Genomic DNA, 20,520 nt, shown 5'->3' on the forward strand with positions numbered 1-20,520 from the left:
ATATATACACACACATATAGAGCTGAACTGCCAAATACATTTACTTGATTTTTATAAAGAGTGATAGTAGTAAACTTCCTAAACATACAGCATGGGATGTGTCAAGTCTTTCTATTTGCAGTGCACAAGGAGTAAATATATTCTTCTCATGAACATTTGGGTTATATTCCTAAGGCAGCAAATGTCTGTTTGTTTTTGTGTTGTTTTTTTTTTTCTTTTTAACCACAGCAGCTAAAAAGGGGCTAAACTTAAAATATGATCTGACAGAACAAGAACAATGATGTAACTGGACTTCAAGCACATATACTTATCTAAACCCAAAACTTTTACCAAGAACTTGCAGATCAATTCGTTTGCGTTCAGTGCCAGCTGTATTGGCTGCCATACACACATATCTTCCTGTGTCAGTAACATGTGCTGAGCGGATGTGTAGAGATCCATCCTCTAACATGGAATATCTGAAATAAAGCCATATATTTTTTTTCTACTGTCCAATCAACAGAACCATAAGCTATCTCAGTACTGCAGAGGGAAAACATGACTCAGTGTACACAACAAATCACCTAGACGTGGTGTCTTAATTCAGACATATAGAGTTCTCTCATTTATTGCACTTATTCTGACTTAATTTTTCCCAGCACATCTATTTTCCAGAGAAATTATGAAATTTAGCTGACATAGTGATTCCATATAAATGATGCCAGATTCGCAGAAAATATCCAAAAGCTCTTTTGTATGGTTTCTCATTTACCCTTAAAAAATGCCTAATAAATGATCGTACTTTTTTTTCTTTGAAATATAAATGAATTCTTTAGCATTTTCTCAGTTCTAGAAAATCCCAACTACTTCACTTTAGAACAATAAGAAGATGGAAACTATTCACTATAATGATAGTTGATATTGCAACAGATATAGAAAGTTTTATATATTAGAAGCTACAGTTCACATTCAAGTAGCTTTAGTCTGCATGAAATTGCTTGGCTTCATCCTAAAACTCCATATAATAATAACAACAACAACAACAACAACAAAATCTTTCACATTTACTGTTCAAAATCTTCAATATTAGAAGAATTATTATTATATTTGATTATCAAAGAAGTTTTTTGTCCTTCTTAATAAAAGTATGAAACATCTTTATATTACTGCTTCTATCACCATATTTTCCACATTTGTGCCTATTTGAGATCACAGTACAAGTATTAGTTCTAATTTGTGAAAACAAAACTAATTTACAAGTCACAGATGTCAAATTAATCTTTCTGTAGTTAATACATTCTTAAAAACCAGTTAATAATATTTATGCTGATTTCTGGACAATACCTTGTATTGTTTACAGTTAAAATAGCCCCATCCTTCCTCCATGTAATTCTTGGGGTTGGTACTCCTTCTGCAGCACACTCCAGAATAGCAGAAGCATTTATATGCACAACAGCAGACTGAGGACTGCTTTGGATTGTAGGAGCCACTGTAAAGGCAAAAATTGCTTATTATCTAAAGAAAAAAACTTCATGCTGCAACGACTGAACCTAACACATGAAAATAAATGAAGTCACAGGTATGGGGATCACTGCAAAGACAAAACCAAGTTTCTTACCATTTTGTGTAGTGCACAATAATTGCCGTGATGCAGTAGGGAATGAAAAAGAAAGTTTGTCTGAAATGCATTCTAAAGATCATCTTTTCAAATTACTGCAAAGGATTTCAAACAGCTAAAACTGTAAAAGAGCTCAGCATATTTAGTTCAGCAAAATAAGACTGTGGTGATATCCTTTCTTCCTTATTTTAAGTTAAGGAGAAAAAGAATTTTAACTGGACCAGTGTCCTGGGTTCAGCTACAGCAGTCATTTTTTCTCCTTCTTAGTAGCTGGTGCAGTGCTGTGTTTTTGACTTTCAGCCTGGAAACAATGCTGATAACACCGATGTTTTTAGTTGTTGCTCAGTAATGTTTACTCTGACCAAGGACTTTCTCAGTCTCATGCTTTGCCAGAGAGGAGGGGAAGCCAGGAGGAAGCAGAGACAGGACACCTGACCCAAACTGGCCAAAGGGGGATTCCATACCACAGCACGTCATGCCCAGTATATAAACTGGGGGGAGTTACCCGGAAGGCCCAGATCGCTGCTCGGGTCGGGCTGGGTATCGGTCGGCGGGTGGTGAGCGGTTGTGTCCTTTTCCCTTGTTATTCCTCTTATCATTATTATCGGTAGCAGTAGTGGTTTGTATTATACCTTAGTTACTGGAGAGCTGTTATCTCAACCCGTGGGAGTTACATTCCTTCGATTCTCCTCCCCATCCCTCCGGGAGCAGGGGGAGGAAGGAAAAGGGGGGGGAGTGAGCGAGCGACTGCGTGGTTCCAAGTTGCCGGCTGGGCTTAAACCACGACAACCAGGAAGAACAGTCATTGGGGGGCACAATGTAATGCAGGTACATATGACTGGGCTGTGAAGTGAACAGAAATATGAAAAAAGGTTCATATCATCACCCAGCTGTGAGAATAGAATAGTTTATCATTAGACTAGAAGTGAGAAAATACATAGGTTTAAAATGAAACTCAGGCCTAAGTTAGTACAGGACAAGCATCTAGATGCATCAGACCTTTCAAGCCTTATCTTGTTACTAGCTCTGGCTCACAGGTGCAGAGAAGAAGCCACATTTTTCAAGTAACTTGCAAAACTGGTGGCCAAGCCAGCTATGAAACCTAGTCCCCAAGGTGCTAGCCAAGTGCTTTTAAGAAGTTAAAAGCACTTGAAGTTCTCTGAATTTGTTCAAGAATATTTCTCAGTCTAGCATCTGGGCATTCATTCTGGATGTATCCTGACTATTTATCAGGATGATGGCTAGATGCAGAGCACCCTCCATTAACAGGAAGCGCAAACAGATGGACAGGGAGCCATGGTGAGTCCCCAGCAGGTCCTGTAGTGTGGGGGACGACTGTGGACTCAGATGATGGCACACACAAGGTAATACACATGGTGCCATAGTTCAGACTCAGCCAACAGTTGGCTAGAAAAAGACTATTAATGCTTCTTTCTTGCTGTATTAGCTCCTGCAGAAATACCATGCAAAGATCAAAATGCACAAGACTGAATCCATGATTTTACCATGTACTGTCAGCACGAACTCCCTGGTCACTTTTCCTGCGATATTACTTGCCACACACGTATAGCTTGCTGTATCGCTGAGGTCAGCGTTATTGATCTGTAGGTATCGCCCATTGGATAGGATTCGAACTCGAGGAGTTCCCTAAGGGAAAAGAAAGAGTTTGACAAATTTAACTTTACTATTCTTCTCTTTATGAAGATAGAACGTTGTTTTGTTGCAGAGTAATAAAAGCCACTGAAGAAGGCCAAAGATAAACCAGGGACTGAATTTATTACTGGCTTAACGTTGTTTACATCTGCAAAGGTAATAGGGTAAACAAAGTTTTTAAAAATTGTTGTTGTGCAATGATTCCCCCTTGAAACCCCTACTGGGACTTGTGCCTGAATAAGAGAGCTTTTTCAGGTTACACAGCCAAAGGGCTTTTGAGATTTTATAGAAAGGGGCAGCCGATAGCACACAATTATTCACTTTATTTCTTTGAAAATCCATGCACACTATAGGCAGAAGAAATACAAGTTTCTTTACACTGTTCTTCAAACACCACAGTCTTGATCAGGTGGGAGCCAGCACAAACTTAGCTACTAAGTTTACTAGCTGGAATTTCCAAATATGAGGATACCATTCCTCTCAGCTCTACAATGAGTCTACAGCACCTGCTAGGTAAGCCATTTGAACTCAAGGCATTTTTACTACAACCTATCTGGGTCATATCTGCATGAATGACTGATGGTAATATCAACTACAAGTGTTCAAGAACTTAACTGTATAAAGAACTGTAGAAAAAGAATAGAAACTCAAACTTTTCCAGTATGTGCCACCCACACTTTGGATGAAGTTGAAAGCTGACATTGCCATCTCCTCTTTCAGTTAGAAGATCTGAGGATACAACTACATCAGATAGGTGAAACACTTCTGGTTCTGCACTTCTCTGCACTAGTACCATAGTACCCTGGTCTCATACTAGGCATCAACTCAAAGTCTACCAATGCAGAATAAACAAGTGCTAGAGCCACAGGTGAAATGATATACCACCAGAGTATAGACAGTCTAGACAGTCAGATTTTGAGTAAGAACTGGTATTTCCTGTTGAATAAACAGCCTATGCTATGGTTTCTAAACATAGCAGCTTATAGATGACAAAGGACAGTCGACGAAGCTATCACATAGTCCTTACACTCTATTCAAGGTATGTCAGAAAAAACATCTTTGAAAGAATACAGATCAGCAATTCTTCTAAGAGTTTAAATGAAGCCAGGTTAGGTCAAGATGCTCCTACATACTCCTAAACACTCAGTGTGAATTTCCATATCAGAGAAGTGAACAAGGACTCCAAGTTACTAGAATCTAGACCTTTCTATAGTTCTGCTACCAAAAATGGTGGTGCTGCACAATTACACCATTAAGCATAGAGAGATCCAAATTAGACCCCAAAATTTGCACAGTGGAAGATAACAAAACCAGGAGGAATTACATCCTCCACCACAAGGCTGCATTACAAAAAGCAGTGATGACTTAGATTGAAATAACACTGCAGCCTGAGAACCTTTCTCCAATCCTCTCTTGTCATTGTGAAACCTCAATTTTTCCAAGATAAGGAGAAGGATATGCCACAGAGCACCTCTTTCCATGCCCAAGGAAATCTCTTTCCCAGCTGCTCAGTATTAGTAGGCTATAACATTACTTCAAAATTGAGAAAGCAAGGAGGCATTCAGGAAGACACTAATGTTTTTCTGATATCTAGATTATATATTTATAAAAGCTAAGCTAAAGAATGAAAATGATGGTAGGAAACACAATAAACGTAATTCTGCTACTTAACATACACATTACAAATTAAGATTACTATGTTTGAAATAAATTTATAACTTAAATTTAGTGCTGGTTTAAAGATATCTCCAGAGATTGAAACCCCCTACTCTATTTAAATTAAAGGCAGGGGATTGACTATACCACACAACCAAGATGCCTCAGCCCTCACATACTGACACACATGTTCTCATGAGGCAAGAAAACTAATATTAAAAAACTTAATCCACAGGTTATCAGCTGAGTACCTGTCTATCATAATGTTCCTCAATTGCTCTGCTACAAATTTTCACCATAAAACGGTGGCTTCATTTCATGCTTTATTTTTGTTAAGCACTGCTTTTATATCACAAGCTTTCCTTGAAAGACTGAGGCAAAATTGTTCACATTCTGAACTTCCAAACCTTGTTCAACCTTGCTTTCAGTAACAAAAATATTTAAAAATCACTATCCAATTAACTATTTAGCCATTCAGAAAAAGTGTTTAAGTTAATCTTGTTTCTAGTTTGTTCGTGTGCTACATTCACGATAACATTCCCGAGCAGCACTTAGTAAGACATTATCACCCACCATATTCTTATTTCTTCTGCTAATACTTCATTCTTCTAAAACTACAATAAAGAGTCTGAAGAATGATATGTCAGAAGGAAAGCAAATAACAACTTTGGGTGAAGACTACTGATGGATTACAGTTAAGGAAGACACAATTAATAAGCTGAATTTGTTTCCTCTTTATTAATGAATAAAAAGCAATTGAGGAAAAATTATCAATTAAGTTTAGTTGATAACAGGACTTAAATTGTTCAGTTGGAAACCACCTGGTTTTTGAGTGATTTCAAGGAAGAGGACGGAAAGTAAAAATTCGTTTCTGTATAAACCATCCTCATCTTCCTAATTGTCTCTCAACCAGCAAAGACTTGATGCCTTAACATGGAATTCTGAGTAAGAAAGATGCATTTAATGAAAAACTGTGGTGATTAGCAACCGATTTTCCTTTCTTTTTTTCCAGTGTAAATTATTTAAATCCCTTTCTAAAAACTACTAGTATATGAGGATGCATAATATACCCAAAGGAAACATATAGTGTAGTCTTTTCTCAGCTACCTTTCCTGGGAAGCCATTCAGGAGTATACCGAAGGCTTCTAGCATTGTTCAGAGGATCCAGGAGGAGCAAGGGATCCCCCTAAAGGAAAAAAGAACAAGTAACAGCGGGATGGCCACTTCACATGCTAGCTTCAGGTACTCATTTAGGACTAACTGTATTTGTACTGGGGCTACTCAGCTTCTCTTGAATTCAAGGCACCATGACTTGGACTGCACTGAAGGGGCAAGTGAGCAGAATAAGAAACCTCAAGCAGTGTGTGTAAAAAAATAAAGGGAACAAAAGACTAGTACAAGTAATGTAACCACTATACCTCTAAAAGTTCTCCATTTTTAAGCCATGAGATTGTCGGAGGTGGCACAGCATCCGACTTGCATTCCAGTATAACTTGTCTGTTCTGCAACACGGTGAGGTCCTGTGGACCACTGGTACCAGCAATATTAGGAGGAACTGTTACAAGAATTAAGAAAAAAATTAACACCAAACATATGAGCTCCATTGAAATTATTAATTGAAAATTTCCAATTTTTTTCTTAAGTTAAAAAAAAATGGAAAACTACAGTATGATTAATTAGCTCTACATTTTAATATTTGTGTTAAATATATCACATTTGTTTAACAGGTGAACATGTTTCTTAAGTCACACACTGGAAACTGCTGTGACAGAAATTAAAGTCCATTCTCAGTGAGAGTACCAGCATTTAAACCATACAGAGCAGAGATCACTAAAGTTCTATAAACTGTTAATCAATAAATATGGGAGCTATAATCATCAAGAAACAGCAGAAGTCCCATTTATACTTACTTTACTGTCATTACATTTTACATACTCATTTCTAAAAATATTTCTTACCTTTTTATACTGAAAACCTAAGATGATTATAGATATCAATTTACTTCACATTCTTTTTCAGTAAGCACAATAAACTCAGTCCAACTGAATACTGATATCTATAAACTTCCTAAATATTCAAAATACAAGACTTGCATTATATATATATAAATGTATATATAAACGCATTATAACAGAAATCAGTTGCATCAGGTGGAACTTTCCCTTTTAATTGTGTATCCTGTTCAGATAGTTACCCTTATTCAGAAATGTTAGTTATGATCACATGGTGTAACACGACTTTCTCAAAACATGTAATTCTTTAGTAACATACAACTTGTAAAATGAGATACTGATAGATACCTTAGTGGTATATTTGAAGGAATATTTTTTTCCCCTAAATTAAACTTACCATGTACTCTTACTAAATATTCCTTATCGTCATCTCCTGCTGGGCTAGATGCTAAACACGTGTATCTTCCCGTGTCTTCAACCTAAAAACACACAAATAACTTCAGCAGAAACCTCAGAATATGGAAAAAATTCAGACAACCTGAAATACAAACATGGGCAATACATATAACAGGCAGCACATGACCACAAACACAATAAATAAGGAATGACTGAAAATAAATTAATGAAGTTCTAGAAAACTTTATTTAGCATGGTGGGATTGTACAAAGATGTCTTAGGAGTTGCAGGACCCCATAAAATCCCCCTGGATAATGTGTCTCCAGCAAGAACCCTTCTCTTTGTAATGCTTTTTGCAACAGGTAATCAATAAAGATGGAACTAGCTATAGGTATCCATCTAAGCAAGGGTCAGTTTTGGGTAAAAAGGAAATCTCTTTGTGCACCCATAATCATTAATACCTTTATGCATTATCCTTCCTGTAAACTCTTTATTGTAATGACAAGAATTATTTGCTTTACAAGTTAAACAAGCAGCAAGCAGTCACAAGCCAGTCTTACTTCTGTTTAGTGAACTTCAGTCCAGCTGTTCACAGCTGAATACATCCTTAGGTGCAGGTCTTAAAAGGTACTTTTCCCCTGGACTCTATTATTGTCTGAATTAATCCGAAAGTCTTTCTATTGTCTTTATTTATTTTTTCTTAATTTGCACACAGATGACTGCAAGTTCAGTTTTTCTCTGCAATTTATGGCTTATAATGTGAGAAACAAATGGGTATTAGGAAAATCTGGGCTAATGGACAGAGAAGAAAGCCTGAGGAGGAACTATAAAACCTGAAAGAAGAACAGCAAGAGATAGTAAAGTAATGAGAGTCAAATAGGTAGGAAATTAACAAGAACAGATTACAGCCACAGACTAAAACCAGAACTAACCCCAGAAAAAGATGAGTCCCCAGCATTAATTGTACTGCTTTATAACAAGCACCGACAAATTAAAAAATACAGAAGTCTGAAATGAATTTGAAGTATAATGCTCAGGAGAGGCAGACGTGCTTGAACACTCTCAAGGCATAATACTGTTGCTTGTTCTGTATGGAAAGCTCTAAGGCAAGGCTTGAAAATTGTATCCTCTAACCACAAATGCAGGTGGATGATTTTTAGGACATCTATCAGGATGGTCCTAATAGAAGGTAGTTCTGCACACTCTAGGGTTTACAAAACTGAGCCTATTTTGAAACAAATACTCTACCTGAGCACTGGTTATTCGAAGGACATCTCTTAAGACATGAACATTATCATTCAGCAGAAGCGGGCGCCCATCCTTCATCCATGAAATTTTGGGGACCGGAATGCCAGAAGAGATACAGAGAAGTTCAAGAGGGTTGTTAACGATGACAGAGAGCTCTTCTGGTTCATCTGAGCCATTGATGTGAGGCGGCTCTGTGGAAAGAAGAACATTTAAGTTCTTTATTGATTCAAAAAGCCTACAAAACATGATACTCAGCCTTATGACTAAAGCTTGTGGAATTACTCTACATTAGTATTATTTCTACCATGAACTCACAATCTCATGAGATTTCCATCTGCCTTTGTCTATTAATTTGTATATTTCATGAGTTGGAATTATTAGTTAGAAAATATTTTCATAATCCCAAGTAAAATATATTGCATAATATCCGTGAATATATAAGCCCTTTAGCTGTTGTACCTTCAGCAATGCCTTCAGCTGCACTGTCATGCTTTTAAGGTGAATTTCTATTAACTAAAGTTATTAATTTAAAACAAATTACTTTGTATATTAGTTTACTATTAAGTATAGCATATTTCAGTACTCTGGAAACATTGGGGGAAAAAACACACTGAAGTACTCATTCACACATCTTAAGTATCTTCCATTTCCTTATTTCTCTCATTAATCACAGAAAATGTTTCTTGAAAATACTCCTTATCCCTAGAGATTTTTTAATTGTTGTCCTTAGTAGATGCTCATTTACTGCTTACATTTTGTTCAACTGAAAAGTTAACGCTTACCCAGCACTTTCAGAGAAAAATGTTTGCTGGTATCTCCAGCCTCATTGGATGCTACACAAGTGTATTTGCCTGTGTCACCAGTCTCTACTTTTACAAAATTAAGGACCATTCCTTGGTTACTTGATGTCAGGTGAGCTCCGAGGCTTAAAGGACGTCCATTCATAAACCAGGACATAGTAGGAGCAGGAGTGCCATCAGTAAGACACTTCATCAAAGCTGAACTGCCTTTTACTACAGTCACTTCCTCTGTTCCTCCTGCGTTATCCAAGCTTGGTAGTACTGCCGAGAAACAAAGATCTGATTCATACAGAGTACAACCGAGATGTTAATCTAAATATTTAAAAATTGGAATGCAGTTACCCATTTGCATTTCCCCACTTACATTCATGTTTACCACATGTGTTAAAATTCACTTAGAAATTATACATTGTTACTCTTTCTGAAAAACCTATGACATTATGTGTGCCAATTCAAGTAAGGACTCTTCTAAGGTTAAACACTTTCCATTAAAAAAAACCCAAACACACACATTGAAAAGTTAATGTTTCCCTAATGATTACTTATTTAAGATATACTTGTGGCTGCAACTTTGTGTTGATGAGAAAAAAAAAAAAAAAGAACATTGGGTTTAAGAAATAAAGAAATAAGATTCTTTACATAAGCATTTCAGAGAAACTTACCAAAAACTTGAAGGTTGTAATGTTTGTTGTCCACTCCAGCTCTGTTAGATGCTACACAAGTGTATGCACCAGTATCAGATTTCTGTAGTCGGGCAAATCTAAAGAAAAATAATTTTAAGCAAGCTGTAATGGAATACATTATCTTTATTATCGCATGGTTTTGAGCAAATCTTATTTTTGCTTCCAAAAATACTAGCTAAATTATGCTGATATACAAAAAGAGAAGAGAAAACTCATCTAGTTAAAATACATGAAAACCAACCTGAGAATTTGCCCAGCTGACATCAACCTGATTTGGGAGGAGACAGACAGAGGAAGGCCATTCTTTAGCCAGTTAATCTGTGGTGGTGGGGTTCCAGTAGCAGTACATTCAATATTTAGGGAGGTGTCCAAAAGGGCAGTGAGGTCCTCTGGTTCATCTTTATTATTGGCGATTGCTGGAGGAACTAAATTTCGTAAATGTTGAAAAGGAAGATATTAAAACCTGCTCTTAAAATCATTCCACATGCATTACCTTGCAGGAAATCCTGCACCTGATGCCCCACAGGCAATTCAATAAGAAGATTCACATATTTTTTAAAGAGTAAATTAAGGTTTTATAGGTTAGTTTGAAAGCCTTGGTCTTGGGGCCAAGAGGGGACTTACCCACTCACTCCGTAAAGAAGGTCCAGCCACATGCAGCTTCAAACATTGGCTGACTTAAGTTCCCATCATACACTATATGACAGTTGCATAGATAAGACCACTTAAGTTCATTATTGCTTGAACCTCAACCAATACAAAGCAATCAAAAAGGTCTTCACTGTTGTGTAGTGCCATTCTGTCCCCAGAAGATGTGATGTGGTCATTCCGTATTGTTACTTATCATGTCAAAGGCCATCTCCTGTTACTCTGCTCATGCTCATACTCCAATTGATTCTGAGTCCCTGTATATCTGGGACAGACATTTACACCACTGTGAAATGCTACCTGTGCCTATGTCCTGGGCTTAGCTATAGCAGTTATTTTCCTCCTCCTTAGTAGCTGGGTTTTGATTTTAGTCTGAGAACAGTGCTGATAATACACCGATGTTTTCAGTTGTTGCTAAGTAATGCTTACTCCAATCAAGGACTTTTCAGCCTCTCATGCTCTGCCAGTGAGGAGGGGCACAAGAAGCCCAGAGGAAGCAGGGACAGGACACCTGACCCAGACTAGCCAAAGGGGTATTCCATACCATGGCACATTACGCCCAGCATATAAACTGGGGGAAGTTACCCGGAAAGCCCACATCGCTGCTCTGATCAGGTTGGGTATCGGTCAGCGGGTGGTGAGCAATTGTATTGTGCATCACTTGTGTTTATTGTTTTTTTCCCTTTCCCCTTTTATTTTTATATTCTCTCCCCTTGTTTCCCTTATCATTATTATTATTGGCAGTAGCAGTAGTAGTTTGGTATTGTACCTTAGTTACTGGACTGTTCTTATCTCAACCCACGGCATTTACATTCTTTCGATTCTCCTCCCCAGCCCTCTGTGAGCAGGGTGGGAAGAAGTAGGGGAGTGAATGAGCAGCTGCATGGTTCTGTTACCAACTGGGTTTAAATGACAAGAACTCTTCACTCTTTCACACTAGTCATTGCACTTAATGAACACTCTTTTCACAAAATAAAGTGTCCAGTTTCTACACTGCTGAAGAGTTAATGCTCACTATCTTATGTATGTCAAAATGTACAAAAGAAGAATCCAAAACTCAAGCATTTTTCTTTAAAATTCTAGGAACCTGTAACTATTAGTTCCCTACCATGCTACTCTGGTTTTAGCTGATGTACTTCAATTGGAATTAGTGAAGATAAACTACTACAACAAAAAAGCGGTATCATAGTAAATCAGCCCTAGATTTCTCTTTCTCTACAGGGAAAAAATAAATAAATAAAAAAATGACTGCAAGTAGAATTTCTCTATTATGACATACTCCAAATACACCAAAGGAATTAATTTCTGTTTATCACAAAACACATTTCCACAAAACACATTTCCAGCAATTTCAATCATTTTGTCACTGACAGAACATCCTGGTTAATATACTGTGATATCTACAGTACATGAAATTGGAAACACATGCATATAGTATTACGCTGAAGACAGGCATTAATTTCTTGGTCCTCTCTTGGGAGTGCTTACAAAGATAGGTTTATGGACCAGATTTCAGCTTCACATCTGTGAAAACTCACCATATACATTCAAGTTGAAAATTCGGTCTTCCTCTCCTGCAGGATTAGTAGCCACACAAGTGTATTTTCCTGTATCAGAACTGAGAGCTCTGAAAATGTTTAATGTGCTGCCATCTGGAGTTACTCTACAAGGAAGGTCATAAAACGCAGTGAATTTGTTTACATATTCCTATGACCTGGCAAATAAACAGTCAGTTTTATACATTTAAATCAACTACTCTCTCCTCTTGGGAATTTGGTGAGAGAACCATTGTTTTTTGCAGATATTTTCATTAGAGATAGGCTAGACATCTTTTCTTAGAGATGCCCTGTTTAACCTTGCATTTGGATTCAATTCCAACCAGGTTTTTGAAGATTCCATAGCAAAAAGCATCAAGAGATAAATGTTTCCATGTCTCAGACCTTTTCCCTCAAAAGAAACTCAATGGAACTTATTGACCTTAATAAATTTAATGAACCTGATAAGCCTTAATGGAATTTATTAACTGAGAAAGAAATAGCTATCATATTCTTATCTCTGTGGGGGAAAAAAATAAAATATAAAAAAGAAGTAGTTACAAAGTATACTAGGTTTATAGAAGCTACAGAGGGAGATAATGTTCTTAACCTAAGCTAAGACTCAGGTCCTCTTTACACTCCTTCCTCAGGACCGTTTTTTATGCTCCCTCTTTAGGACCGTCTAAGGTTTAAAACTGTAGAAGAGAATGCAGTGTTTGCTTATTTTTTTCTTGCCTTATTCTTTGTAAATCATCACTAGCAACTGTTTTTCCATCTTTAAGCCATTGCAGAACAGGCGCAGGCACTCCATTGGCATTGCAGACAAGCTGGATGGGTTCTCCCAGGAGGACACTGACCTCACCAGGCGTTTCAGAGCCAACAATGTTAGGAGGAACTGGAAAAGCATGATGGAGGAAAGAGAATATTCATCAGCAAGAAACAATCTAAACTATAAGAAGTTACACTGCGGTTGCTCATGAGTACTAGCATTTATTGCAGCATCTCCATTTCAAATCTAGTTTAGAATGTACATGATGATTATACTGTTTCTAGAGGGGGTTCTGCAAATATGAATTCAAAGCCACTTCGATCACTTAAACCAGTCAATTTACAAAATCATAAAAGACATGTATCTTTGCCATTATATTTAATATCTACAGCTTTCTCTTCAAGCAATGCTAACATGTACAATAATATTATGAAAAAATCCTATTTCATTAAACATCACAATGCACTGTAACAACTGAATGTCTGTTTAACTCTTGAGCATATGTTTAGAGCATGGCCAAATGCTCTACTGCATCACAACCATCATATTCCTGTTAACAGACACATACTAACTCCATCCTAGCCAGCAGCCATTTTTAGCCTGTTTGCTTGAAGAACAAGAATAACAGTCATGTTATCCACCAAGTTAAGACCATCAGTCCCACTAGTAAGTTTGGAGCATTTCAAGCAATTTTAGTCACATTTGACCAAACAAGCAGCTTGATATTAAATTCCTAAACTTGGGGAAAAACTAGTAGGCAGGGACACACACAAAAATCCAGCAGCCGCAAAGAATGATCAGTATGATGAACAGTTACTAGATCTGTTCGACCTGCTGGTGGCCAGCCATCACACAGGGGTGTGCCACCACATTCAGCTCACAGCTGATGTGGCCTCTTGTTCCTCAACTAGCAACTGCTGGCATGGGAAAGGACGATGGCAGAAAGCTGGAGATGCTATACAACAGATGTGTTACTGGACACGGCGGGGAACTAGCGCAATTAATGGGGATAAGTCATTAAGGAACAGAAGAAAACAAGACAGATGCACCATAAGGGTGACAAACAGCAAGGCAGGAGCCAATTCCATAGCAAATAAAGGTTTCTCATTTGAGCAGGGGTGAAAAAAAAAAGCATGAGAAAATTCTGACGGTATTTCTTTGCTATCTCTTACTTGCTATGGCAAAAAAGGCAACAGGTATCGCTGCTTTTTAATCCATATATGTGTAGTGTTCCACATTCAATCAACAAATGCAGCTTCAGTGTTCAAGAAGGATGTGATCAGCAGCAAACACACAAAGCCCTTCCAACTGGTTTCAAGTTCAAGGTTAAGAATTCTGTTTCATGCAAATTTCTAAGTATATAATCCTCTTACAATTTTTCCTCACTGGTTGAACATGATACAAATAAATAATGGTCCAAATTTTCCACTTTTCTACATACCTATGTTATCTCAGCATCTTTAGCACAGACACAGTGTCATACTCTTCCAGTATTAGCCAGTTCTGTTCACAGCACTCTCATGCCTTACCTTGAATGGAAAGCACAAAAGTTTTCTGAGCTCTTCCCTCTATATTTGAGGCAATACACGTGTAGGTTCCACTGTCTAGAAGCTGAGAGCGAGCAATTTGAAGCTTGCTTCCACCAGATAAAATATGAACTTCGAGAGAGTCAGAGCTTTCTGCAAATATGTAAACAAATAGATATTCCAAACCAGACCACAGAGAGCAAACGTATCTTGAGATATTTTTCATCAAAATCTCAAAACAAAGATTCCAATCGGTTAACATAACAGTCTGTCTAGAGACAGATGAAGAAGAAACAAAAAATAAACAGCAAACTGCACAGTGGTGCCCCAAAGGGGAAAAAACAGTGGAAAAGAACATGAGAGAATACCTATTGGTTTTCCATTCTTAAGCCACACTAATGTTGGTGGAGGAATTCCAGTAGCATCACACACAAAGCTAACAGGATTACTGATAGCTTCATTGACCAACTCTCGTTCAGGTCCTTCTATATTTGGTGGCACTAAAAATTGAACGGAAGCAATAAGAATGGTTTGGTTATCAAATATTTTTGTAAACTGATTTTGAATTGTCTACTCTACAATATCTATGGTATTATAATAACTACTGCAGATAATGCAGAGTATGCTCACCATAAACATTAAGATGGAAATTTTTATCATCTCGCCCTGCAATATTTATGGCTTTGCACACATATTGGCCTGTGTCAGAAACCTAAAATAAAAGTAAATAAATAAATAAAACTTATTATGGAGTCTTATTTTAATGCTACAATTTAGAGGTACTAACAGCTTTTGCCTCTGCCAACTCAAGGTCCTTTTCACAGAAAGAAAGTCTCCCCAGCAAATACATCTCCTGTGTACAGCTGGTAGAATACACCAATAAATAGCAAAATAATAGCTTAACAATAGCAGAGCAGAGGCAGATGCACCATCCCACAAGCCTGGCTTACCTCTGCACCCTTGATTCGTAATGTTTGCCCATCTGCTAAGATCTCCACATTTGCAGACTCTGAAATTATGCGCCTGTTCTTGTACCAGGTGATGACTGGTGGTGGAATAGCATTGGACTCACACTCCAACATCACTGGGGTTCCCACTCTTACGTTCAGCACTGTCAGTGAGGTTCCACTATGGTCTTTGATGCTTGGGGGCACTGTAGAAGCAGCTCAAAGTTATTTCTGCCTTTGTTTTGTGAAAGAGCAAAAAACAGCCTAATAAAAATAAATACGGAATACTGCATTTTCAAAGCAATAGATGTAATTTCAGAAAGTAGTAAAAAACAAACCAAGGACACTTAGGAAACTCTTCTTCTGACTTTCTCCAGCTTGGTTTCTGGCAATACAAATATATTCACCATCATCTAGTAGTTTGGCTCGGGGAATCTGCAGAGTACGAGCACCTGAAGTGAAGACAGAAGGCCTGAGATTTGTTCTGTGCTTATTTTACCAATCTCAAATGCTATTTTAAAATAACAGGTCCAACAGACTGACAGAGGTACTAAATTAACCTCTAATTCAAAAAAGCACTGCAGTGTCATTTGCTTTTAAGGTTCCTTAAAAAACAAATAAAATTTAATCAAGAGAAATAAAATTTTAGGGTAAATTCGTGAGTGCTTGGACCACAAATACTCCTTTTAGACCTGTTTGTTTCATAGCGTCTAACTACTGTCTTCTAACATAACTATGCCATTTCCACTTAACTTTGTCACTATCCCATTCTTTATTCCTCAGTCTCACCTGTCTCCCTTTGTGAAGCTTACTGCCTCTGCCTCCTTTACTAATCTGCACAGACGCTTCCATTGCAATTAAACAATTTCCATGTCTGTGCCTTAGACAATGCTATAACACAGCCCACCTGTCATGTTGTACCAAAACAACAGGACTGGGCAGCAGAGCAGGTGATCTTCACTTTTTACCCTGGGCTGAAGGTAAGCAGCAGCAATAGAAACGACAGACACCCCTGGACCTTATTTAGTGGGGAGCTTTGAATGGTAAAGAAGACCTCAGAATACAAGGGTTTCTTCCTGAGAGTTCAGGAGGGTTAATCCAGTTTCCCACTGAAGTCAATGCGAAGATATTTTATTTTTTGTCATCTAACCAGCAGAATTTAACTTAGCTCCACAAAATTTCTGATCGTTTCTTTGAAAGGTGAGTCAAAGTGACTCAACTTTAATGAATACCTGTATCAGAGCACCTCTGTTACATGAATTGCCCTATAGTTTTTTCCACACAGTTTAGTTCAGTGCTTTCAGTCTCAGCCAGTTTTCTTTAAAAATGAACCCACTCAAAAGACAAAAAATTATTAAACACAGTAGGCCAGGTGTCTTGTCTACTCACTGAAGCAATACTAAGAATACACTGGCTCCATAAATAGTGCCATTATCAAGACAAACCAGACAGAACTTCAGTTGAAAGGCTACAGAAATAGCTGAGTTCTCACCAGGCACAAGAAGAGTGTTGGTATTTGAACTGATCGGTTCCCCATTCTTGAGCCAGGTGAGATCAGGAGGTGGAAAGCCAGTGACCTCACAAGTCAGAGAGATGAAATTATTCACCACCACAGTCAAATTCTCAGGATTAGTACCAACAACACTTGGAGGAACTGCAGAGAGAAACACACTAATAGTATATATCACAGCATCAATAAACAATATTCCACAACATCCTGATTTACTAAAATAAAGGTGAATTGCTGAGCTTTGCCAAAGGGCAAAGTTGTAAAAATCTTTCACATCTTCTGAGTGGATTCACTGCTTTGGGGATATATCTGGAAATATGACTAAAGCCAAGCTAATGGTGATTCCTGTTACTATAATTCCCCTCCAAAAAAATCAGTGATTTCATTTGCAGTTCTTCTATGGGTTTGGGAAGGCTAATTAACTTATAAGAGATCCTGCAGTTCCTGACTAATGCACTATCAATTTTAAAACACTGTACTCACAGACATTTGCTGTTAAGGGCAAGATAGACTAAATTTACCTTGTCAGGATATGAAGGATGACTAAGTATGTTTTCTTCCTGATTCCTATTCTTTCTGAAATAGTCCATTTTCTCATTATAGAGAACCAAAATGATTCATTCTGATACAGTTTAGAGTTCTTTTGTTAAACAGACAAACTTGTTTTATAGTCAGCTAAGAAGTTTAACATTCTGGCACGCAAACATTGCTCTAAGGGGTGCATTTTTAGGCTTACAAGTCCCAGTATTTTTAAATACAAGAATATTTTGACATTTGACCTTTCAACAAGAACCATTTTAAATGAAATAACTGTCAATCTCTTCCTTTTAATAAACCCCAAGGTTTAGTTTCAATGTTTTTGCAGTGTGGATATATAAAACACTTAAGAGGAAAGCAAAAGCATGTTCTTGGCTCTGTTATGTGGAAAAATCATTCCAAAGAACACATGGAATCCTCTTCTTCAAAGACAGAAATGTTAAAGTATTTTGGACCATATCCACGAGAAATACTCCAGCTGCTTTCTGTCACTTGAATGATACAAAACAGTCATTAAGCCAAGGTTTATTGCTCCTCTGTGGCACTCCAGAAACAAGAAGAATCAATGTAATTGGGTGAATTCAGTCCATATTTTTCAACTTGGAATAACTGAAGGTTATTCCTGATGATAAGCATAAAATGTTTCACTAGAATAAGTGGTGAATTCTGATCCGATGACATTTTAGTTATTTATATTTATTTACTTTTCCAGTTACTTTCCCACAGATGTGATTCTGGGTAGTGCAAGATAGTGAACAATCCAATATATAAGGCCAAATCTGAGCTATCTTCTAATTAATTTTGATTAATCTATGTAAGCGGCAGGTTTCAAATTCTGCAGCCCCCACTGCATACAAAAAGCACTCACAAATGCACCACAGGTAATCCACATATCTGCATATCACAATCTGCTTCTATGTGCATACAGATGCACTAAGGGGCTCTGTTTTAGTATTGAATGTGAAAATTACTTATTTATTAAAATTAGAGGTTGATATTTTAAAACTCGATGCTTATTTTCAATGTTTTAGAAGGTTTTATTTTAATTTTGTTACCTTTGACACAAGAAGTGAATTTTTGACTTATTAAAGAGCATTATCCTCAATATTTATCTAAATTAATGAAAGCAGTTCCATTAGAAACATACAGAAATACTGGAAAATAACCTTTTTTGACACTGATGAAACAAAGATCATGCTGCTTAGTGATAATGCATTTTCATCAGTGCATCACCCTGTGTGGTCCTTTCCTGAACAGCTATAGACTAATTTATCAAATGAAAATGCATTCGTAGAGAATAATTGAATTGAAGATTCATGCAAATATTTCTTCTAAAATAATAACATTAGACTATAGTAATTAAAAAAAAAAACAAAACAAAAAAACAGGCAAGATGTTTTGATTTAAACACAATTGTCAAGAAAAGTGAAATATTTGGATTTAAAACTCAAACATCAGGATAACTGGACAGACTCCACTGAAAGAAAATAACTTCTCAGAGAATGACTCCAGGGCAAGTTCTTCCCACGAAACACTTTTTTTGGCTAATTGTATTACTGAGTAGAGAAAAGAAGCACTCTAAATTTGTTTCATTTAGTATGTAAATTTGCTGCATGTGTGAATGAGGAAAAAATACAATTATTTCTTCTGCATGTAATAACCTGAATAATTCCTGCACTGTGGGTACTATATTTAAGTGAGAGAGAAGACAGCACTTGCTTTCTAACTAGTATGTAATACAGAAGATTACTAGCTAACAAGGATACGACAAAAGATACTGATCATACGTAGGAGACTCCAGACTGTACTGTGAAAGCAGGTAAAGATGTATGTGCCAGTATTTCTTGGTAGGTTTTAAAATGTAATGGTGCAGATGATGCAGAGTAATGCTTATTTGATCTTCAGTTCAGAATGGAAAGCTGAAAGTAGTGCCATGAAGAGCAGGCAGAAATAAAAAAGGAAGTTAGGTTTTACTCAGAAAAGTTAATTAGAAGAGTTAATGCAAGGTTGTGGAGAGTCTTTTTTTTTAACACAGTGGAATATGTCTTGATTTCTTGATTGTATTTGGGTTAGACTTGTGATGCTGAAGGCCAAAATTTATTTTAACCCTATTCTAACTCCACAACAAAGCAAAAAATAGATAACAGAATGGAATCTCAAAAAGGTTAAATTTTTAAAAAGTAAGCTTCTACAATGCTGTATCTCTTTGTTTAATGTTTTCTAATCAATTTTCTTGGAAAATGCATTATATGAACATATCAAAATATTCTATAATGCAACCTGTTTGTAATTCATGATATGAGGGCTTTGCAGCCTGTAGACAGTGTACGCGCACAGCCACTACACAAGGCGCTTCCAATAATAATTTCTAACTATGTGGAATACATATAAAGAACTAAAACTATGTGGTATCGAAAGCCACATGCTGCCAACATACTTTAAACTTATATTTGATTTCTAGTATGTCAGAATCTCCATTACACCCAATAAGATGACTTAGACACGTAAAGTTAAGTAAGTCCCTAAGCAATCTGCTAAAATTAACACCATCAAGCTAAACTAACATTTGAAAGATAGCAATCAGAAAATTATGATTTATTGCACTTACCGTAAACATTTAGGTTAAAATACTTCTTGGCACTTCCAGCTATGTTTTCCACAACGCAGACATACCTGCCAGTATCTGTTATTTGGGAATTCAAAATCTAAGGGGAATTAAAAAAAAAAAAAAAAAAAAAGACAGTTGCTGAGATAATCTGTAAGATAATTTACTGTCAAAGAATCAAATGGAGAGAATCGAGCTCAGCACTCTGTTTTAATAGTTTCATTCAATTTCATTCATTGATAGGAGAGGCAGTTCTTCAGAATACACCGTTTTCTTGAAACAAAACAAAACAGTGCAATTAATAAGTACTTTAAACCAAGTGATCTCACTGATGCAGTTCACAGTATGACCTCACAAACAATTGGATCTACACAACTGAAGGAATTACACAGGAGTGAGAAGCAGCAGCTGAGGAGTGGGAACAAGGGACAAAATCATAGAATCATAGAATGGTTTGG

General features: G+C 36.9%; 1 protein-coding gene across 1 annotated transcript; it reads right to left on the minus strand.

Moving 5' to 3' along the window:
- Positions 1–330: 330 nt before the first annotated feature.
- LOC104404508 (hemicentin-1-like) lies at positions 331–20,162 on the minus strand (the record flags this gene model as incomplete). Its single annotated transcript, XM_010012954.1, has 19 exons — positions 331–458; positions 1,324–1,468; positions 3,103–3,244; positions 3,379–3,398; positions 6,014–6,092; positions 6,325–6,461; positions 7,256–7,337; positions 8,503–8,693; positions 9,285–9,563; positions 9,965–10,062; positions 10,227–10,410; positions 12,172–12,296; positions 12,904–13,063; positions 14,467–14,616; positions 14,832–14,963; positions 15,094–15,175; positions 15,414–15,616; positions 16,903–17,064; positions 20,066–20,162. Coding segments are annotated over 19 exons (2,596 nt in total), but the record flags the coding sequence as incomplete, so codon positions are not given.
- Between the last annotated feature and the right edge of the window lie 358 nt (positions 20,163–20,520).

This window comes from Nestor notabilis, unplaced genomic scaffold (genome assembly GCF_000696875.1).
Source record: "Nestor notabilis isolate BGI_N333 unplaced genomic scaffold, ASM69687v1 scaffold13294, whole genome shotgun sequence".
NCBI classification, from domain to species: domain Eukaryota; kingdom Metazoa; phylum Chordata; class Aves; order Psittaciformes; family Psittacidae; genus Nestor; species Nestor notabilis.